Source organism: Siniperca chuatsi, linkage group LG4 (genome assembly GCF_020085105.1).
Source record: "Siniperca chuatsi isolate FFG_IHB_CAS linkage group LG4, ASM2008510v1, whole genome shotgun sequence".
Classification (NCBI taxonomy): domain Eukaryota; kingdom Metazoa; phylum Chordata; class Actinopteri; order Centrarchiformes; family Sinipercidae; genus Siniperca; species Siniperca chuatsi.
The window spans coordinates 29,916,093-29,939,898 of NC_058045.1; the positions used below are offsets into that span (position 1 = coordinate 29,916,093).

Below are 23,806 nucleotides of genomic sequence, written 5' to 3' on the forward strand. Positions count from 1 at the left end.
TGTCAGAGGGAACTGTCTTCACTCTGATCGCTATCTGATCGATGTCTTAACGTCGGGCCTGGACTCCACGTTTAGTCAGTTGTTGGAAGAGTTGAGGGTTCAGGGATCAGTGCCTTGCTCAGCTGCATGCTGGCAGTATTGGTTATTTAACCAGCTTTTTGTGTTTATTGCTATTTCATTATGGTTTCATTTACATTTACAAGTTGACACAGCACAGAAGAACACATTAGCTCATCAATGCAATCAAAATTCATATACAGCACATGTGAAACAGTTAGGTATCAACATCGACAGAGAGCTGGGAGGACATTTTTGAATTTGGGGTCAGTGGGAGTAATGATGATGGAGAAAGACATATTTTGTAGATGAAGTTCAATGAATATTTTAGTTATTCAAGTTAAATACACATGACACTTTCTTTATTATGCAATTAAGATAAAAGAGAGATGGTATATATGAAGTACTTAAAATCAGTATTTTGCAACAAATTGTTTTGCATTTTTAGTTTATAACACGATGCATATGGATGTTTTCCTGCACATCTCTGCCTCCAGTCACAAAGATCTTGTGACACTGCCTCACAGTGGGGGGTTCCTTATGGGTTATGGTAAAGTTATTTTACCTCACCATAAATCTTTTTCTCTCTTTCTTTATATTGTGTTACGATCCACTGAGTTTTATACAATTCTTGGGTGAAGTGATGGGATAACAGTACTGATAACTGCTTGTGTGAAATTAAGCTTCCCTTCTAGTGAGCAGCTGCAGCTCTATTGGGACCAGGGTGTTGCACTCAGCCACTTAAGTGTGCCTTTTGCTTATCTTGTGTTTGTAGTGTTAAAGTGTGGCAATCAGCTTGCAGGCCTTAGTCGCCCCTATTAATTCAATTCTCATTTTGATTTTGTATATTAATTCAGTCATTCTTTCTATTTGGCTTAAAGTTATTTGGTTTCTTTATCTGATATCTGATATTTAATAGCAGTAAAATAACCTGTTTTCTAAAATACTACAAATGTAAAATAAGTTTTCTTATCTGTTAAAACTCGTCTCTGTCCTCTTGTTGTCTTGTCTGTTCCAGTGGAAACCTTTTTGGTTTGTGGCTGATAAATGAAGTTTGTATTCAGTGTATTCTTTAGGTGAAAGTCCCAAGGTAGTGCAGTTGTTCGATTTGGCCTGTAACAAGACCTGGCGGAGCCGTCTTCTGAGCTCGGTCACACTTTATTCTGCTGCTGATTGTGTAAGAAGTGTTTTAACCTATACAATTTATTGGCCTGTTGCACCCGCTGCAGTGTTCATAGCTTTTTTAATTCATTTTTTTGTAATTGTGTGAGTTTTGGTTAACTTTTTAAACTTTTCTGGTTAATTATAGTAAAGCCATACTGAGGAGATGGTTATATTTTCATAACTGATAGTATGTGGTTAAATAGTCTACAAAGTGCCCATAGCAAAGGAATTCATTTGTTTTGGACGTAGGGGCCCGGGCTTGGGCCAGCGTTGCCTCATTTCACAAAACTATGTTGTCAGGGTTGTTGATCCACACCAGTGACTCATCAGTGATTATTTGATCACCCTTTTGTTCACTTTTGTTTTAATGACTGATCTTAAAAAAGGTTTAAAGTTTTAAAGGCAAAAACCTTTAAAGCACTTTTATTTGTCCAAGAAATATTCAAAAGCTAATCAGAGGACTTCCCTTCCCCATATCACGTATCGAATGTTTTCACTTTAGGAATAAATTATGTGGCTAGTGTCTGTACTGTCGACCAGTACCTGCATTTGACTTGTTTTCCTCAGATGAAACACTCTCAGGTTTTCGGGCGTGTGATATTTTTCATGTGCATCATTTCATTTGTTGCTTTGATGTGACTTTGAGGTTTATTTGAGGATGTTTTCCATTTCTGTCCCCCCTTCAGGACATATTTTACAAAGAAGTCTGCAGACACACTAGTGCCACTGCGAGGCTCTGACACTAATTATACATGGCATGCACATGTTGCACACAGTGGAAGTTGTTTCTCTGACTATCCAACATGGCTGCCAACAGCTCCGCTGAAATCCTCTCTTTATGTGCACAGAAAAAAATACACAACACAGGAGAACTGAAGAAAACTCTTTATTTGCAGTGCATTTACATTCAGGTAACATTTTTCGCATTGCATAGTCCTTGTTGCATATTTGGTTTACAATCCTAAGGAAAAAAAACACAGTAAATGCAGGAAACAGTTAATGCATCATGATGAGTGAAGTGAAACTCTTCAGACCTGAACTTCACCTGAAGGCTTGTTTGAGATGGAAGTGCTGATTAATACTGGTACAGAGACTTGTTACAGATGCTACATGTTTAACTTTAAAGACCAGAAAGTTACCGAGACTCAACCTTCATTAGACATCTTTGGGATGACCCGACCCGAACCAGGTCTCAGGTCCTGGATTTGGTTTACCATAAAATGCTCCAGGTCACTGGTCTGTGATTGGACCACAGAACAGTCTGCAACAAATTAAAAACTTGAATGTGCGTTAAAATGAATGAGTGTGCAGCTGCCACAGAAAAATCAATCCTGCTGTTTACTGGGAGAAACACAAAGGCGTGATCAGACTGAGAGCAAAGAGAATTTTAGGAGTGGTGCGATTGTGTACAAAGTATATGAAAAGACACAAGTGGAAACGGACTTCCTCTAGGTGGCACGAATTGAGTTGAGAAGACACATTTGCGCTAGTTGAAAATGTCAGTGTGAGCAAACAGAACTGCGTTTATCCTGAAGTCAACACGTCCATCAAACTAAACCACAACACGTCATTTGTCTTTGCCCTCCAAAACAACAGACATGAGCTTCTTCTGATCTGACGACAAAATTATTTGGCAGTGTCTTCCAAAACTATTACAATGATTCATATAACTGTTTTCTGCTCTGCCGCTTCTATGGTTAGTGTTTGGCAAAGTTTAGGTCACTAAAACTACTTGGTTAAGGTTGGAGAAAGATTGCGGTTATGGTTAAAAGAAAACTGTCACACAATCTGTGTGTACAATCAACCATCCACCCTGACCTTCTTCCCAGCAGGTCTTTTGCACCAAATGTTCAACTAAATTGAACTTTGGCCCACAATCCACAGACCTCCACAACGTGCGTCCAGTGGGATTCTGTGACTGATGGGAGGTGGAAGGTATGACGGCACCGATTTTACAGTACTAGAAACGAATGCTGGAAAAGTTTGTTTTGTGCGTCTCTGAATTCCCAGAGTTTTGTGACTCTACACTCCAGTCCTAGCGGAAGTAGAATAAAAAAATCAAAACCCTGGCAATATATGTTCCGGGAGAACGGGGATACCAGGTTAGAAAGTGAATGTTGTTTACATTCTGATGTAGTCGGTAGCATCAATGAAGTCCTAAACGTGATCAGAGTAATGAAAGTTTTAACATCTACAGTTTTACGACAACCAAGCAAACTTTATCTGCTGATGAAGGTTGAAAGCTCCACAACAAGCGAGGAAAATGGATGATGGCGCTTGTTTTGTCAACTGCTCGGTAGGGTTAAGCTTGGAATGGACCAGGTAAAAACCAATCAAGACCGAGAAAGAGACAGGCCAAGAATTTCAAACTAACTGGAGGCTTCAACAAACCGGTAAGAACAGTTTTTCTGGATTCTGATCTGTTCGGGTCCATGTCAGGTTTAAGAAGACTGCCTTGCCTTCTTTTTACATCAGGTACACATTATTAGACTCAAGGAACCTGCATTTAGCCTTCAGTCAGCTTTCTGCTTCCAGTCATATTTTTGCAGGAGATTATTCTTTAACACTTTATTTACTGCTCTATGTTCCAACTTTGGTTTGAACTGAAACCACCAACTTTGGCAAGAAGTAGGCGTTGCTGAACCATAGAACCACAGATAGCCACTGAGTCATGTATTCAGATACAGTATGTGCTCTTTTACATCCTGTTCAGTGTTTTGTCATACCTACAGTACTGTACATCAGCTTCAAAGACAGAGATATAACTGCTTGGTCCACTCAGACACAACAAGATGAGATATCATCAAAAACTAAACACAGTCTGTTGAACTGAGAGATGTAGTAACATCAACCTCTACATAGTCACAGAAAAGCAAACCTGATCCTCTATACTTGTACTTATATCTATATAGAAAAGATACAGATACATAATATTTTGAAATCAATAGCACCTACAGCATGTGCACGCCACGTCCCAACAGGCTCAAATATGAGGCGAGTATAATGTAAGCAACAGTACAAAAAATACACACAATGTATAATGTCAAGTAACATAACAACAGCTTATTGTTGACAGAAAAAACACGTTTCATGCCATTAGAAATAAACTAACAGCAATTCTTAATGGATGTCTTCAAAAAACACAACTGACCAGTTGTGTGTTAGTGATCATTTTCCTATATATGGCTGTGTGGTAGTATTAGCACCCTTTGGTTTCCATTGAAAAGCTTGGCTGTTGTGTCTCCACAAAACTAACTGTAGGATCGCCCTGCAGTGAGCCAGATTTGACTGTGATTCTATTGAACTGTGAAGCTTTAAGAGTTAAAAACATGGATCATGTCCTATCCAGTCCTCGGCTCTGCAGTGGCACTGGATGATCATCATGTCAAACCTTCTCTTTACTGAGTGTAACAGTTTAACAAACAGTATGTACATTTACTAATTAACATTCCTGGAAGAACTGATGCAGTTGTTGGCAAAAGAGGCAGTGCAGATGGTTGCAGAAGTATTACAATTAACCAAACCTCTGTGTCATGTAAAGGGCCATCACACTCCTTAAGAAGAAAGTGTCATGTTTTTACACGTTACTTTTCAACACAGCAGCTCTCAGAGAAAAAAGGCTTCGTTTTCATTTCACATTGAACACCATTCATTTTAAAAGTTTCTCTTCCACTCAGCAGCGACCTCAGCTGAGCGCTAATGTGTGTGATCAGTGTGTCGATCAGCTGAAGTTACTCTAATGTTCACTAGTGGATTACCATGACATTTTGAACAGACATTTACGCTTCCCAGAGGATAAACTCTACTGACTTTGGTGATCCCATGACCCCTGAAATTTGCTACACACACCAGCCCCCCTCAGGATGAACTGTAATAACTTTGGGAATCCCCTGACGTTTCCGTCTAGCGCCATCATCAGGTCAAAATTCCAGTTTGTGAAATACTTTGGTTTGTGACCAAATACCAGCAAAACTAATCAAGCAGTAACAGAGTAAACAAGCAGTTTGAAGAATCGCTTTGGACTCTGGGAACTAAAGATGAACATTTGGTTTTATTTGACATTTTAAAAGGCTAAATGATTATAGCCTGATATTCAGACTGAATTAGCATTTTGGTTTTTTTTTGCTTCATTAGTCATTCTGACATTGCTTTCATGTTGGCTGTCATGTCGATCAAAGAAATATGTCAATTCAAGTTTTTATTCCTTTAAGTCATCTTACAACTAGGCTACCTGTACAGCTGCAAACATCTCATCCAGCCAGGGAAACAGCCGTTAATGAGCACAACATCAGACCTATTTGAATCACTGAACTAATCTAAAGATGTGGGCAGTGATCCAGTGGTCTGGAACCAGGCCAAAATGATAATTGTTTAGTAAAAAACTATCACTAGATTCACTGATCAGCATTTGGTAAGTCTTTTAAACGGGGTGAAACAGTAACATCCTGGATTCAAATTCAGCCAAAGACCAGTTCGTCTCCATCTTAAATCAAAAATATCCTACTGTCTGTGTGTTGAAAAGTAACATCTGTACACAGCTGTGTTGAAAAATGACTGCTCCTTTTGTCAGAGTGCATCATACGACTGTCTTTACTAATGATAAGTTCAACAGGAGCATCAACAACATCAGGTGAAGGCTGTACCCGGTCAGTGTTGCCTCACTCTCCCCTCCCTCCTCCTGTATATCCTGCTCGTCCTCCCACTCCGCCCTCCGCCTCTCCTGCTCGTCCTTCTCCTCCTTCCTCCACGGCCCGTCATCCTCCCTCACTTTGTTGATGCTGTCACAGCTCTCTCCCTCGTGGCCTTCGTAGCAGTGGCAGCGAAACCTCTCAGTCAGCAGCTGCAGCTCGTGCTGTGAGTGCCACCCAGTGACGGCAAAGTGCCCATCAACGGAGGGCTGGATGTGGTAACTCTTGGCGCTCAGGTGGAGGTAATGGCGGGCGAGGGGGTCCCGGCGGACGCAGCGGCCGTTCCCCTGGCACAGGAAGTCGCTACAGACCTCGGCTGCTCGTGTCACGTTGGTGATGTACCGGCCAAGGCGGTGTCTCAGGAAGGATTTCACCTTGGTGCAGTTATGCTGTGGAAACAAAACGACACATGATGTGATTCCCTTTGGCGATTCGTATGAAACACCATCCACATTTTCAAGTGATGTCTTCCAAAAAAGCGAGGGCTCAATTTATCGTAACACTGATGTGAATTTTTATGCCAAATGACAAAACAGCAATGACAACTGTTGGTTGGGTTGTCTTTAGTTGGATAGTTAAATTATTTTGATTAAAGCTGCATTAATTGATTTTTGGCCACTTGGAGGCAACAGAACAAGTGTAAACAACAACATCATCAGCTTATAAAGTAGTTGTGGCTAACATGTTTGCAAACAGCTGCATACTTCCACATCCAGCAGACACAGAGCATCATAATCATGGAGTCATATTTGTGTCCACTTGATGAATAAAATCCAGTATTCACTTTCTTTTAGCTCATAGTTTTTGTTTGACTGCACATTTAGTGTTCAGTCTCAGTGTTTCCAGCAGCAGGCAGCTGTTTTCATCAACCAAGCTCTGATAAACCCACTGTGCACTACCTGCCCAGCAGCAAACAGCAGACAGACACAGTTAGAGACGAGCTGGTGAGGAAAGTTGAACATCTAACAGCTAAAGAGCCAGGTACTTTTCTCAGGAGTTGGTGGAGACCAAACCAGAGCTTTTGAGTTTGTCTGCCACCTGGTGGCCAGAAAAATCAATGAATGCAGCTTTAAGTGTGTAAGTGTCCCAGTGACTGACAGTAAAAGATCCAGAGTTAGTACCGAGATAATGACGGTTGACATCAGTTTTGGCAGCTAGCTAAGATTGTCCAAACCAAGCTGATACAGCAAGTTTTAAGAGTTAAGGCGGGCCAGGTTGAGGGATAACAGATATGCACAGAAAAATATTGCACATTTTTGTAGCTGCAAATTCATAGAAGAACACCCTCTAAGATTCTGGTAGTTCTGCCTGTCAAATGCTGTTGGGATGAACCCTTTTCCATGCAGATAGGATCACTGCAGGCTGTAAAAACATGTGCATTATAGTTTTCCAAATGTCAGAGTGGTTTCACAACACACAGCGACCACATGATGTCAACTTTCTATTGTCTGACTATATTTACTGCTGTGGTTTGTTTGGGGTCCAAAACAAACCGAGAAGCTTGAGAAAAGAATGTTTTTAACATGAAAGTACACAGTCAGACTTCATCTGTCTCAACGGCACAAATTAGAACAAAAGGAAACGTCTGTCAGCAGATCTTCTGCCACAACAACACGTATGACCTGTATTTCAATATTCTTTGTGAATCATTAGCTGGCAGAGGGAGTCAGGGGATCCTTTCCATCTGTTGGTTTTACAGAAAGTAAGAGGCGATAAAGATTTTGGGGGCTTTTTGACAAAGGGTAGAGGACACCCACCCTGGACGAGGTCAAGTTCAAGTCTCCCCAAATGACGAATCCTGCAGCTCCCAGAGCAGCACACTCGCCGATAGTGTGGATCAAGTCTTTCTGCAGGAAACACACAGGTACAGAAGTCACATCACATGGTCTGCCTCCGTCACTAACACACATATAAAATCATCTAAGACACGTTACTTAAACAACACCAGGCCCAGTGAACGTTCAAAGCTTTGAGAGAGGCGAACATTTACTTTTATGAACTTTTATCTCTTGATTCCAAAACATTAAGGGAACTCATTTAGGGACAAGTGGAAGAGCAAGAAGGGATTTTAACGAACCAAAAAGCTGTTAAATTATCAAACAAAACAAAAATGACATGCTGCTTTTGAGAATGGATCCTTTCGATCACATGGAACACAGTACATAATGATCATTTGTATTATGAATTTGGAAAGACATTTAATGTGCGTGACCAGAGAGAAAAGTTAGGTGGAGCAAAGAGCCACCAGATGGCACTTTAATCTGTTCAAGATCAAGCGAAGAAGAACTGAGGTATTTTTCAAATAAGCCTTTTTCTAAATTAAAGAAACAAATATCCACCTTTTGTCCAGAATTGTGAGGGCTTTTTGTTTGTTTCTTGCTACCTTATACCTCAGTGACTGAGATATTTCGAAGGTTATTTCTAAAACTCCTCAATTAATCTGCAGACTAGAAGGCAAGAGACTCCCTCTGGTATTGCTGATGGTAGTGTAGTTCAGGTAGAACAAGGAAGCCACAGCACTCTAAGTTTGTATTTGGTGACTCTGAGCTGCTTTTCTGTGGATCTCCATGAGAGGGCAGTAGTGAATAAATTCAGAAAGTAAACTCTGACCTTCAGTCGGTGCAAACAGCCAGTGTTGTGAAGAAAAGAACATCTTAATGTCAGAGATTTGTATTTGTTGTAGTGTCTTTAATAATAAGTTGCATTAGTTTGATACTATGGCTTATGAAGCTTCTCCACAATACACTTATCTAAAAATGAAAGGTGGTTAAGTAACAGTGGTGGGAAGTAACTAAGTACATTTACACAAGTTGTGTACTTAAGTGCAATTTTGAATGCAGGACTTTTACTTGCAACTTAGTATTTCTACACTGTGGCATTGCTACATTTACTTAAGTATACGATCTTACCACTGGTTAGTAAATTTAGTTGTGTTTAACCTCCTCTACATCGCTGGATAGCAGAAGATGCTGCCTTCATCCTTCTAGTGAGACACAGATTACTGTGAACTAAAGTCCAGACGTCATTGATTATAATTAAACTGTAAAGTTGTAGCCCCTTTTACAAATTTTAAGCCTCGCCATAACTCTTTTGCCTCCATGTTGTCTTTCTGAGGATATTGCTATGTTGTAAATATTTGAATATTTGAAGTTATTCCCTGTCTTCACTGTACTGTTTGAAACTTGCAATTAATAATAAATCATAATAAAACAGAAGCAAATGAGGTTATCTTAAAATTTAACTTAGATAACATAAGGTTGTCCATCTTGACGCTTCTTGTATTGTGTTCACCTGTTGTTGTAAAGGTAGCGGAGCGGAAAGGTTCATCAGAAGCTCAGGCGTCAGCGCTGTTGTGAAAATGTCCATAATTTGAGTTAACATTAGATTAGAATAGATTAGATTCAACTTTATTGTCATTACACATGTACAAGTACAAGGCAACGGAATGCAGTTTAGGTCTAACCAGAAGTGCAATAAGCATGTGCAGGATGTGAAGTGTGTGCATAAATGCAGGATAGAGCAATATTATGAAAATATTTTACAAGTGGTACTATGGACATTATATACAGATGGCATTACTATAAACAAAGGTATACTGTATACACTCAGCCTTTCCCCACCATTCCTCACCCCGTCTTCGTCTCTCTGTTGCTCATGCTGCTGGTGACATCCCATGGGCTTGTGAGTACTAACTATCCTTGCATGTAGGGCTGCGCGATTCTCGACTAAATGAGAATCAGGATTTTTTTCCCACTCAGAATTGAGGTCAGGTCTTTTTTTTTTGGTACACAATTGGGCAGGGTATGGTTACGAGAGAGATTTGAGTGAGATGCTTTAGGTTTGACTGGGTTGCTAAAAAAGTGGATGTGGCTCAGAGAATACAGCTGCGCAATATGGAGCTGTAGCTGTTAGCCGCTGAGCTGTTAGCTCCAACTTAACCATGTAAAAGCACTTCAGACGAAGGTGGGAAACAAGTAGATCGTCGCTGCAAACGGCTTCCACATTCAACATAATACATGCTTTTATCTCCTCACGCCGCGATTATTGTAACAGCCTGTTCACTTGTCTTAATCAAAGAACTTTGAAACGACTGCAGACTGTACAGAACTCAGCTGCTCGGCTGTAAACCAGGACCAAGAGGTTCGACCACGTCACACCTGTTTCAGCCTCTTTACATCGGCTCCCTGTTTGTTTCAGGATTGATTTTAAGATCTTGTTGATTACTTTTAAGGCTCTTTATGGCTCCAGACTAAATTTTAGACATTTTAATCCCTTATGAACCATTATGTAGTCTGAGATCTTCGGGCAGGGGTCTCCTGTCTGTTCCTGAGTCCAGGATGAAAACTAAGGGGGACAGAGCTTTTGCTCTCAGGGCCCCGAGGCTCTGGAACAACTTGCCCGAAGAAATGAGGTTGTCTGAGTCAGTGTCTTTTTTTAAGTCTCTTCTCAAAACATATTTTTATCTGAAAGCAGATCCTCATCTTACCTGAACTGGCTGTTTATTTTATGTACTTTATTTCTATATATTTCATCATTCACTGTGGTATTTTATTTCTCTTGTTGTGAAGCACTTTGTACTTTGTTTCGATAAGTGCTCCATAAATAAAGTATTATTATTATTATTATAAAACAGGGCTTGCTACAATGCATGGGAAATGAACTACTTCGTCATGGGCCAATATGGCAACTGGAGTAAATAACTGTCCAACCAGAGCTGAGTATATAAATCACATGCTTAATACTGAACTCACAGTAAAACAACTGCATTGCTGTGATAAACTTTGCTCTTACTGCTGTGAGGAAGGCCAGGGCCTCGTCTCGGTAGCCCAGCCGCAGGTACACGTAGGTGGGGAGGTCGTACTCTTTGGAGGTCAGCGAGGCGACGCGGAGCGACTCTCGGATCCTATGCTGGGAGAAGTGCAGGTTGCTGATGCTGTTGGTGTGACTTTTCCTGATCGCCACAGAGGGGAAGAGCGCCGTGCTGCTGTTCCACAGCCACAGCAGCTCGTCGTTCCTCAGCCTCTCCAGCAGGGGGCAGAAGCCTGTGTAGTTCTGCTCATGCAGGTTGTAGTTGTGGCAGTCGGGGTAGAGATAGAAACCCCAGAGGGCATTGGGGCGAAGGCGTGTCCCCAGCTGGATAGTCCTCTGCATGAATGCCCTGGCGCTCTTCTCAAACCGCCGCCGTGCCAGCTCCTCCACCTGTGCCGCCGTCACATTGACGTATGCCTTGGCGGTCAACTCCCTGGACTTGCGCCGGTAGATGTCCTTCTTGTGCCAGTTACGGTTCCACTGAGGCCGCCAGAACTCCCAGTCAATGACAGCCAGGCCACGGAAGTCCTCTGCGGGGATGAAGTGGTTAATGTCCTGGTAGGCCTTGAACAGGTGCTGGTCCAGGCTGCAGTTCTGCGGAAGGCCGCCATGCACAGCAACGCCCTGCGGTGTGTAGTAGGGGTAGTAGCCCAGCCGGTTGGCGTAGAAGATGGTGACGTTCTGGCCTGTCCAATCAGCACGCGGGCTCCCCTGAATGTGGAAGAGGCGGTCAAGGTTGGTGGTGACGTTGTACTTGATGGTGCACATGTCGAGCGGGGCGTTCCAGGCGGCGATGAAGGGCTTCCGGCCAATCAGCGGCAGCTTAGCTGGTTTCTGACCAAAGGCGGCGTGGAAGAGCAGGAGCATCCAGGAGCAAGTGAGGGCGACAGGTACGACGTGGTGGGAAGAGGATGCCCCGCCCACTGGCACCACAGGCATCCTGAGGTTCAGGTGGAGCAGCTGTCAATCATCCTGAAGAGAGAGAGTGTGAGAGAGAGACATAGGGAGGAAGGCAAGAGAAAAAGTTATTTTAAGAGTTTTTTCTAGCAAGGTCATTTTTAGCTCTCAAGATTCTCGTGACCACAGGGGTTATGTAAATATTTAATTTTTTTGTCTTTATTCTGTGGCTTCTCACTCTCCAGGTCTGCAATCTGTTGAACTATGGGTAGCATTTGTTACACAATTTTGCATGAAAGGATAGGATTAGGATTAGGGTGGAGTTTGGCATACTTCTGTCCCAAGTGTATCATATACAAATGGTGATATATTTCAGATATTTCATACGTTTTGGAAGCCCCTAACGAGGCACCCATATCTGGTCCAGAGACAACAGACAGCATTTCCGTTTTAAGCCTGAAATTTCAGGAATTTATGCAAATGTATTCAAAAGGATGTAACACGATTAACTGAGTAGCAGTAATGATGATGTATCAGGACATGACTATGTTTACAGTAGAAGAAGTAGAATCAGGGCGCGCGCCCAACGTCAAGGTGTATTTGAACAATCTTTGTATGTCAGCCTTTATCCCATCTTCACTTTTTCAGTATTTCACCTCTCTTTTCAAACGGTTCCCGTTGTTTAGGAATGTTTGATATTTCCTCTAGCGCCACCATCAGGAAAGAATCCTTACAAATGAGATATCAGTGGACAGAATTTCATAATTATCAAAAATATTTGAAAGAATCTATTCGTATATTGTTGTGTAGTGAACATTGCAGCATAAGGGGCAGTAGTAAGGCTTAAGGCTCTTTTTAAAGAATATTTCAAAACAAAAATTCAATATACAAGTTTATATTGAGAAATCTCCAGGGATGTTGGACTATACACGTGGCCTGACGCTGGGTCCCGACCCCGGGGTTAAGACACTCTGGCGTGATGTCTCCTGCAGCATTTTACAATGCTGTAGAATGAGCAGCGACACTGAACAGAGACACTAAACCAAAAGCTTTTAATGACAGTATGAAGTGTTTCAGCCCATCTGCAGAAGTCTCTTCAACTTCATTTGACCTTCTGACTGTTTTTATATTGTTGCTGTTCAATGAGTTTATGGAAGTCACAGCTGGATGAGCTCAACAGTTCCAGAGAATTTACCCCAAACTGGTCGGCCACAGCTTCTGTCATATATGACAGAACATCTGTTTTACTATTCTCTCTGTCTGTGAGTGTTACGGAGCAATAGTGGATCGTGAAAGCTTTAGCATTTACTTTTACATGTGATTTTATGAGACAATAGCTTTGTGCATGTCTAAGTCTGTGAAAGCATCTGGGATGTATTTGGCATGCTGACATTCTGCACAGCCTTTTATTGTAAGAAACTGTTGAAATTTTATTTAAAATTCTTTGGAGAGCCCAACAGTTTTCACAGAATCCAGAGATACAATAAACTACAATACAACAAACAGATAGATATATAGAATATCAGGCTTTTGGGTAAATGTATGCACAAGCCATGTGGATTTAGTTAAATTGGATTGGAGCAAACAGAAATTCAAAAGTTACTTAAAGTCACTTAAAACATTTTTTTTTAAATCAGGCTTCAGAAGCATAAATGAATCATCTGTGTTGATGATTTGGCATTGATTAATGGTTAATGGCTGACACGGTTTGTTGTAAAATAACTGCTGGATTAGCGTGAAATTAGCTGTGGATATTTCTGCTCCCCAGAGGATGATTCCTAATATTGTTTGTGAGCTTTTCTCCTAGAGCCACTATAAGAACAAACTTTCCAGTTGTACACGAAAATCCTGCTCATCCGTATGTTGTTTGCTCTGTCCAACACTTTCATATTGAGGCTATAATGAACACTGTAGCTTCAAGGGGAAGCTAGCAAGAATTTAGACTGACAGTCTGGTTTTATTTTACTCAGTAATTTCTGATGTTTTTTTGAAAACCTTCATAATGATATAATTCATTCATATCTGATTTTTCATACATACATTTCTGCCCTACTTGTTCTTGTATTAATTGTAACTGTTTCCCTCCACAGGATCACTGGTTTCATTGTATCTTGAATGAATTTAAACATTTAATTTTCATCTGTTGACTGTTGCTGTCCTGGGAGAAATAAATAGTTCTTGGCTCATTTCCATGGCACCCAAAGGTCAGAGGTCACAGAGAGGAAGTCAGTTGACACCCAGGGACTGGAACGAGGACTTCAGCCGAACAGACTGCTGCTTTCCTGTCCACATCTAGTCCTTCTCTGACCAGAGCTGAAGCCTCAGGCCATAATGACAGACTTCCCTGCCAAATGTCTCAGTGTTTGCTGTATCTGTGCGTCCCGTATACAGACGGTTGAACCAGACATCCAGTCAGAGAGCAGACAGAGAGACCAATCAGACGGTTGAATTCTGTACTTAAGTCTTATTTCTTTCTGTGTCACTCAGTGAGATTCAACAGTTTATTTAATACCCTACCAGCCATGTGCTAGTATGTGAACTCCAGGTTTGACCTCACTGGTTGACATTCTTGAAGGTTTCTTACTTCTTAACTTTTGTAAAAGTATCTTGTACTTTATTTATTGTAACGTTCAAAAATAATTGAATAACATTCTATCAAAAAGTTTGACTTTACTTTGGATATTAAATTGTTTACTTTTATCGCAAGCCATGTTAACTTGTTCACACCTCTTTCACCTAACTGTATCAGCTAACTATGAAATTTAAATTCAAATTTTATGTTTAAGGATATGTTAACAAATATGTATAGTTCATAGACTGTATAGAACATGGACGTGGTGTCCATGACGTCACCCATAGGTTTCTGAAGAGCCAGCAGTCGCCATCTTGGCAGTGCCTGACTCCGGCTAATCCAAAAATAGGCAAAGAGGTGGAGCTGAGGCGGGCCGAATGAAGCCCGGTTGCTGAGCCACCTAGCGGCAAGCCATCTGAGAGGGCACCCACCTGTCAATTAAAGCAGCCACGTCCTTAATTATGCATAACTTTAAGCCTTAATATAATTTAAACGCCCTGTACAGTTGTCATGAAGGGAGAAATTAGCTATAGAGACCAAAACCGTTTTTTGTACCAGGCTGTCAACATGTTTATTTCTGCTGTGAAGTTGGGTATTTTAACATGGGGCTCTATGGGGACTGACTCGCTTTTGGAGCCAGCCTCAAGTGGCCATTCGAGGAACTGCACTTCCGGGTTGGCTTCATCTTTCAGCTCCAGAGGTTGCCGCTTGGAAATAATTTCACACTATTTGAAACTAAAAGAAAAAATATACTGTTGTGTTAGTAGGGACCCTAAAACTTAAAATAGCCTATGAAAAATCATTAGCATGGAGCCCACTGTCACTTCACTAGCAGTGTGTATGCTAATGCATTAGCATGACGCCTACTATCATTGCAGGGCTGCAACTAATGATTATTTTCATTTTCAATTAATCTGCAGGTTATTTCTTGATAAACTCTTACTTGATAATGTGTATGCCAAAGCTTTAACATGGCAGAGCCTACTATCTTCTAACAACGTATATGCTAAAGTGTTAGCACACAACCAACTGTCTTAAACAAACTGTATGCTAAAGCGTTAGATCCTAATCTATTGTTAGATATTAAGAGTTAGCTTGAGGCATAAGTTTGTTAAAGTGCATGTTAAAGTGTTTCACGTCATCTCTCACTTTACAAGGCATAAGCTAACATGTTAGCATGGAGAATAATGCCACTTAACAAAGCGTATGCTAAATCGTAGGATGGCAGAATGTATACTGTCATTTACCTGATGAGCCTTGAGCGACGCGTTAACAGTGTTCACAATCCATATCAGCAACCACCTGTTCAAGGATTCCTGAGCTCAAGTTTACCTTTTGCGACATACACCAATGTTTTTAAAAATGTATAAGTTACAATTATTGTTCTTAAGAATGATGTTAAATTGCGAACATTTAACCATTTTTAAAAGGTAACAAGGCCGTTTTGTTTTCAGTCACCTAGTAACGGTGTCATCATTTTAACAAAGATCATTTTGTGTTTCACACTTACAAAGACCTCATCGGTTCAATGAGGTTAGCAGTGGTGTATGATCTATAGTTCAGACAGCAGTACAGATGAAAATCCTAAATCTATTTTCAAAAAGGTATCGTTTCATGTTCATTTAATAATTTGTAGTTGTATTCTGAGAAGTACTATAAAGCATTTTCATTTTGTTCTTGTAATTTTATGGGAGTTGTTTCTTTTCCCTATCTGAGTTATGTTGGTTTGGAATCAAAGTCTTTCCCTTTCTTTGTGTTCCTGCCAGTGTTTCCCTGTAGGTTTGGAAATAATTTGACTGCTGCACTTAATGAAAACAGATCATTTTTCAAAGCCGACTGTACTGCAGCGTTACAGTAAATGTATGGATGCGCGACTGGATAATGTTATCAGTTTGAGCTGAAATCACTTCCATCCAAAGCCTGGCAGAGAGTAGATTTCATTTTTCTATTATAACCTGGTTATATATATGTTGCTATATATAATTTTGTTATTATAATTCTGTAAAGGCTTTAATTATTTGATCATTTTGAATAATTCCTTGCTCTTAGAACGACTTATACTGATACTCACTGTTGATGGAGGGTCTAATGTAGGAGGAGGAGTTAAGGTTAGGGAAAGATTGGGATCGTGGTTAAAAGAAACCGAGTGTGATTGTTGGTCTGAAATGAGATGCAAAATGTCCCATGCTTTGTTGTACGTCAACTATTTCCAATCGTTGACGTGCATTAACTTTACAGAAAACCAAATCACGTTTGCTCAGTGACAGTGACACACCTGTCTACACCTGTCCTTCCAAAGAGGATTTTCATAACCACAAGTAGGGCTGCATCTAACGATTATTTTCATTATTGATTTAGTCATTTTCTCTATTAATCGATCAATCATTGTGTCTACACAATGTCAGAAAATAGTGAAAAATTATCATTTTTCTGTCCCCTCAATTGATTGATTGATTATTTGACCAAAAGTCCAAAACCAAGGGAGGACTGAAACAATGAATCCATTGTCGAAATAGTTGCAGATTAATTTTCTGTCTAATACATTATTCGTTTCAACTCTAACCACATGTTTGTCAAAGTGCTTGAACAAAGGACCAATGCCATTGTGTTTCAGGTGAGAATGGTGGGGATTCAAAACAAGCCTCATTGTAGATGGTCTGATCAAAGGAGTTCATTTGGTTGTGACCGCAGTCTGCGTCCACCTGGGAGGCTGAACTGAACCGAGACTTCATGTGCTCCAGTCGATAGTTCTTATCACGATAAAAGACTGAGGGAGCAGCCTCAGATTAAACGCGCTGGAGTTCATGTTTAATGTTTAATGTTTGTGTCAAAGTGAATTATTTACCCAGAGGAGCTTGGAGCCGCGGGCCGGTCTGGCATCGATTAAGATAAGAGTTTGTTGATGTCTGTGGTTCTTGTGGAATGGCTCCACTCATTCACCAAAACGAAAAGAGAGGGACTGTCTACTTTTCAGTGTATCTGTTGGAAAATTGGGGTGAATTTGAGCCACAGTTGCCAGCGTCTGAAATTCAGACGGTTCTTTTGGCCTCTCAGCAGTGTCCCTGAACCAAATGACGATGCAGGGCAAAGGTCATGGGGAAGATACAAGGCAGGAATGCTGGCACACCACCTCGCCGTTATCTGTAACTGCACAGCTGATAACGGATCAGTTCATGATCTCTTATATGTGTCACACGAGGACTGAAGGAAAGCCAGCTTTTATCTTTGGTGTAGGGCTCAGTGTGCCGCCGCACGTCCTCAACATCTTCAGCAACCAGGAGCTCATTTCACACCAGTTACTCCTGGAACACGGGCAAATTTCCTGCCCAAAGAAAGCATTTTGAACTCAGGAGTAAATGAAGCCGACAGTTCGATGGGGGCATTTCTGAGAGGATGGAAAGACGAGAACACTCTGAGCACCTTCAGAGATGCCAGGAGAGGGAGAAGCATGTCCTCGGTTTGATGTTTGGGAATCAAGCCGAACCCCTGATGGAAGGCTGAGGAGTAGGAGCCAGAATAACAGATTCCCTCACATGCGCCATCTGTCACGTAAATATGTTCCACCACCTACCTGACGTCACCAAGTCACATTACTACTCACTCAGTCTGATTCTGACTGTGTAAACGCTTTAAACACCATGAAAGCATTGAACATTTCATGCTGCTGTCTGGTAACAGACCTGTAGACCTGTATCTACAAATCATAAATAGATACCTGCATGTCATTCAAGTCTCTGCAAGTTGTATATAGACAAAAAAAAAAAAAACCTTTCCAGTTCTATAGAATTAACTGGAAAGGTCTCCTGGAACGAGGAAAATCAACCTGAAAACTGAAGGTGTGATTTAGAAAATACTCAGCAGTTGAAACTCGCTGTACTTGTTGTAAACTGTTATTGTGTCAAACATGGAGAATTGCCTGTAGTATTAATAGAAACCATTTCAATTAACAACAAGCATTCTAAGTTGGTCCAAATTCATCCCTGTGACTTCTTCTTGCAATGACCATGACTAAAGAAAATGACCATGAAATGGTTGTAATGAAATGGTTGCACAAAGAAATAATTAAAAAAAACAGCGGTGCTCTTTGTAGAAATATAACGTGTCACCTCACTGCATAAAGCACCATCAAATCTTTTCCACTTAAAACTACACTTGCATGTTATACAAGCTGCATGGCCAACACTCATGATAAAAGAGCTAGGGCTGCAATGAATTATATATGAATCAATCTGTGTGTCAATGAATAATCTATAGATCAATATTCGATTAATTTAGTCCATAAAAAATGTCCAGTTTCCAGAGTGTAAGGTGACGTTTTCAAACGTCTTTTCTATCATTTAACCAAAAAAAACATGTAACACAGAGAAAAGACATATGACATATAACAAAGAAAAAAACAAGATTGACGTCAGTCGCCCCCTGTAGCATACACCGCACGCACCGTACAGACACAGGAAGTAGCCTAGGTACAGCAACCCACATATGTCGATCTGTGGATTGACTATGATAAAAACGGGTGCTTTTCTAACCCAAGGGGTTGCGAGATAAATCTGAAGGGTCACAAGATGATTAACAATCATTCTGCTACACAAAATTGGATTTTTAAAATGCATTCTAACCTAGCCCTTTTCTCGTTAATTACTGGATATGTACTTGTATCTCCTCAGGCCTCTCAACCAGTAACAGTGTCACAGGGAGACACAGCTTTGCTTCAAGGCAAAAAAGGTTGGGAACCACTGTTCCATTGAAATGACACATGTTGGTGTATGTCCCCTTGCGATGACGATGTGTGGAGAACAATGGGTGTGGGTGTTGAGTGTTGCCCTTAACAGTCTGCAGTCTTGCTAGCATCCCCTAGAGGCTGCAGTGTTTATTACAGCCTCAATATCAAAGTTTTGGACAGAACAAACAACATCCTGATGATTTAGCTATTCTGACAGCCTTACCAGTGGTGGAGCTAAAACCGCAAAGTTAGTCCTGAGCGTGGCCCTATAGGAAAGGTCATGTGGTCATTAAAATCTAAAGGGTTCATCCTCTGGGGAGCAGGATGGAGATCAGGACATTTCATCACACTCTGAACAGTAGATTTAGAATTTTCCTGTGTAGTGGAAATGTTGTCCTGTTGGTAGCGCCAGAAGAAAAGGCAACACACACCGTCTGTGGTATAACGTGTCAAAACACCATTGCCTGTTTATTTCTACGTTAGCTCATACTCTAGTGGCGTTAAGACATGTGTCACGAAATACCACTCTCCTATTGGCCAGCGTTGATGATCCAGAAAAGCAGCAGTTAACATTCTTAGTCTAGATGGGCACATCGCAGCTTTCGTGCCTTGGCTACTTCTGTGTGTGCGGCGCGGACATCAAATAGTGCAACATGACACGACCTGATTCGGCAGATGTGTGTCGCATCCTCATCAGGACCCTCTGCATTTACAAAAATATGATTTTGTAATGTAAATGTAGCCTGAGTAAAAAGCTGAGTCAGATAACTGCTGTCAGTCATGGTGATGCACTGCAGCTTATCATCTTCATACAGTGAAAACAGCGTATCTGAGCACAGTGTAACTGAAAGAGCCTTGCCTTCAGGCTAATGACTGTGTATTAAAGAGTTTATCCAACTGATTCCTTCAAGTGTTTTATAGAGAGTGGCCTCAACACACAAAAGGAGCCCTTCAACTGAAAATGAACCATGAAAATCCTCCAAACTGAACTGTAGCTACTCTCCTCCATCATCTCTTCAAACACTCAGTAACATGACTCTGCATCAGGACTTTCCATGAATCACACACAAAGCTGGTTGAACCATGTTAACCAGAGCAAAGAGAAACATTTTAACAAATATTCCTGGTGACTGAATGTGGTCGTGATTCATGTTCCTCACACGAGAGCCTGAAAACAAAAGCTGGAGAACAGGAACCACCAAGGCTGAAATCTTTCCACTCGACAGAGCCAAAGGTAATCACAGCGCCTGGTGAGTGCCGTGGCTCCAGAAATCACTCTGCCAGGACGAAGACGATTGGTGAGTTTGGGTTTTGGGGTGGATTTGTCAGATGGAGAAAACAGATGGATGACCTCAGAGGAAGAGAGAAGACAGAAGTGATGGAGATGAAAATAATGAAAGGGAGGCAGAAAAACTGTTTTCTAACCAGGATCTGATATTTGTCAGAGGGAGCTGCATGATTAGCCTCTTGACTGCCTTTGTTTATTCTGATGGTCTTTACTTTTTCCAGAGTATCCTTTTGTTTTCATCTCAATATCAGAGCTCTATCCATTCATAGCAACTTCCTGGTTGGTTTGTTTGGCCACTGTTGAGGGTGGAGGAGTCATGCGACAAAGTGATGTCACTGCAAACCGTCTATCGAGGAGGCAGGTGGAGAAAGATGCTTTTTTCAGCAGAAACAATGAAAGATGTTGCACATTTGATCTTTTGAAAACCCTTTATGTTTTCTGCGAACAAAAATGTTTTCAGTGAAGCTTTTTAGCAAGAATATTCATGCATGTTTTTATATTCTTTGTCGATTGAGATACCACTAATATTAAAAAGAATATTAATCATGAATGAATGAATTAGAGCTACAGCGATCCTGGATTTTTGAGGCAGGTACCAATGTCAATATTTGGGAGTTCAAAAATTCTGTAATAATATATCGTCCGATATTTATTTTCTTACATAAACACAAACTGTAACATACACAAACATTTTTGATAAAGTAGTTTTTTGAAACAAGCATGTACTGAGTGCGACATTTTACACTGTAAAAATAATCTTATCAGTGCTCTCTGGTGGACACATCATGTAATGGTGGCTCTAAATGACGTCAAACAGTAATATCTTATATCAGCTGACATATATACGCTGATACCAGTGGTGGAAAGTATCAAGTAAGTAAGTACATTTACTCAAGTACTGTACTTAAGTACGAGGTACTTGTACTTTATTGGAGTATTTCCATTTTATGCTACTTTATACTTCTACTCCACTACATTTCAGAGGGAAATATTGTACTTTATACTCCACTACATTTATTTGACAAGTATAGTTACTAGTTACTTCGATTTTACATACAAAACATATGATTAACTTATAAAATATGATGTATTATTAGAGTAAAGGCGTTTTCTGATAGCTGATTACACAAAAGATAAAAGAAATATCTTTCAGGACCTTTGGGTTTCATAATTTAACAGAGGCTGTTCTGCATAATGAGGACTTTTACTTTTTGATACTTTAAATACATTTTGATGGTAATACTTGTGTACATTTACTCAAGTAGAATTCTGAATGCAGGACTTTGACTTGAACAGAATATTTAAAAATTGTCATATTTCTACTTTTACTTAAGTAAAGGATCTGAATAGTTGGCTAGTGGCTGATATCAGGCATGCTGAGGTGTTGATCTGGCTACAGTGTGAATCAGTGTGTTACTGAATGGATTAAGAGACTTAATCTGCGCAATGTATGTATCTTTTATACAATTATTGAAAATCACTGTAAAGATTTTGTAGGAGTTCATTCACAAATTGTTTCTTGTTTTCTAAATTAACACTGCTTAGATTTCTCTCAGACTTGGTTCTGAGATGTTTACCAAAGAAAGCTAAATTCAGGCTCTCTATGGGGATTGATCCATGGGGATCAATAAAGTTCATCTGAAACCACCACAATGTTACAGTTTGACTGCTCCTTATCATGCGATGTGAAGATACAAAACCTGACATTTGATTCTCCATATCAATACATATCATAAGATGTCAATATAATGTATATCATTACAACAATATCTCTTTATTGGAAGATGTTCTGGCTGTGTCACTAGAATTCATCAATGAAACACCTGAAGGCAGAGCATCCTTCAGATTAACTGCAGAGCTGAACGCACAATCCTGAAATCCTGTCAGCTAATCAAGACTCCCAGCTTCAGTTTTTGATCTTTAACCCCAGACACTCTAACCTTCTGTCTCTCTGTGGAGGGCAGACTGAAAAACATCACGCTCCCATAAACAGAAAAGAACTTTTTGTAGCTGGTTGTTATGAACTTTAATCCAGCTGCTCTCGCTGACATTCCTCGAAAACCGTGACCTCCCGCGTTGTCGGCTTTTCTGACAATTTACTGTAAATCGTTAAGAGTGGCTGCTAAATGACGCCACCTAAATGGGACCTTTAATGTCTCCATTGTGCAGCTTTTGAGCAGAACATTAATGCCTGTTGGGTAAAAACACCACTCGGAGACTTAAAACATGTGCTGCTGTGCATCCAATTTCTAAATTAGAGAAACTTTCACCACTGCGAGGGTTTTGTTAAGGGTCGGCCAACATTCCTGCCATGACAGGGCACTCACCCCCTCCTCCCCCTTCAAGCTCAAGCCGTGCTTTAACACCCAGGGTTGCCGCGTCCCTCAGGGTTTAAAAATATACTTTATTTTCCTCCTTGTGTAGCAAAACATAAGCTGCAAACTTGATTTTTTTTTAGCCTGATAAAAATTTGAGGAACAAGCTTTCAACAGTTACTGTAGATGGTGAAAACCTGGTACCTGAGTTTAACAGCTCACCTGTAGATGCTGCACACCGACCAGTAATTAGCAGTCCAGGGGGGAGGTGGGGGTCTCTTCTTCGGGGTCCCCGCAGGAGTCATGGTGGCCCTCTGCGCCGTACGTCCGAAAGGCTCGCATTCATTCCCTCTGTCAGTCTGAAACACAAGCCAGCCATCCACACTTATATACAGCCCAGAGAGGAGAAGAGAGGGAGGAGAAAGCGTCACCACCACAACACAGCGATTAGAGAAGGAGGGGGGGCAAGAGACGTAGAGACACACAGTAAAGAGAGAGAGTGAGAGAGAGGTTTTAAATCCCTGTGAGTTTGCTGAGCTCCTCTGAGGTCTGATCATCTCTGAAAGAAAAGTCTCAGCTCATCCACTTCAATCAGCGTCAGACAGGAAGACACACGTAAACACACAGTTGTTAACAACAAATCTCCATGCACATGTGTGTGTGTTTGTGTGTGTGTGTGTGTGTGTGCGTGTGTGATCACATACATCTACATTTACATACCCTACATGAGTAAACTCCACCTTGTCTTCTTTTTAATGTGGATGGAACAGGCGAAGGGGAATTCAGATCCACTTTAAAACTGTTGTGTTTTTAAGATGTTAAATTTGAAACTTGATGTTTCTACATTTCAGTCTGTTTTGAGTGCAGGGAAACTTCTCGTTCATGCACAAAGTCCTTAAATGTTTGAAGTCTAAGTCCTAAAACTACTCAGAATGTTGTACCATGTACCAAAGCCCCAGAACAAGCTAGTAAGGGGACATAGCCGTTTCCGAGGTCAAGAATAAACTGTCAAGCTCAACATATTTTTATTAATTCATTTGTATGGGACCACGCACTCAGACTGAACTATTGTGACTTGTGTGATTTTCAAATCTCTAGAGCTGCAAGTTGAAAATCTTTCAACTTGAGAAATTGATTTACCCTTATCCCAAGGCTTTTTGAATTGACTTGGTACTTCTCCATACCATTTCAATGTTTGGAAAGAGGGAGAAGGTTTGCTATTCAAAAAGACGAGCTATGCTGAAATATAATAAGAAATAATATAAGATAATATATATAATTGTAAAAAATTAG

The 23,806-nt window shown here is 40.7% G+C and overlaps 1 protein-coding gene across 3 annotated transcripts; it reads right to left on the reverse strand.

The window, feature by feature from the left end:
* Positions 1-2,094: 2,094 nt before the first annotated feature.
* Positions 2,095-22,893, reverse strand: LOC122875208 (hyaluronidase-4). Of its 3 annotated transcripts, none has more exons than XM_044194094.1 (4): positions 22,736-22,888; positions 10,701-11,690; positions 7,667-7,756; positions 2,095-6,298 (listed from the first exon to the last, which is right to left on the reverse strand). In XM_044194094.1, the coding sequence occupies exons 2-4, from the start codon at positions 11,655-11,657 to the stop codon at positions 5,798-5,800; spliced, it is 1,548 nt and encodes a 515-aa protein (XP_044050029.1). In that variant the 5' UTR covers positions 11,658-11,690; positions 22,736-22,888; the 3' UTR covers positions 2,095-5,797. The 3 variants fall into 3 exon arrangements, with proteins under 3 accessions (XP_044050029.1, XP_044050030.1, XP_044050031.1); XM_044194095.1 differs by lacking the exon at positions 22,736-22,888 and adding an exon at positions 15,435-15,779; XM_044194096.1 differs by lacking the exon at positions 7,667-7,756 and having other exon boundaries at positions 22,736-22,893.
* Between the last annotated feature and the right edge of the window lie 913 nt (positions 22,894-23,806).

Excerpts from the sequence above, each read along its gene's own strand:
- LOC122875208 (XM_044194094.1), bottom strand. The coding sequence starts at position 11,657 with ATGCCTGTGGTGCCAGTGGGCGGGGCATCCTCTTCCCACCACGTCGTA. Across the intron at positions 7,757-10,700 it reads CCCTGGCCTTCCTCACAGCA|AAAGACTTGATCCACACTAT; the intron begins GTAAGAGCAAAG and ends TGTTTCCTGCAG. Across the intron at positions 6,299-7,666 it reads TGAACTTGACCTCGTCCAGG|CATAACTGCACCAAGGTGAA; the intron begins GTGGGTGTCCTC and ends TTGTTTCCACAG.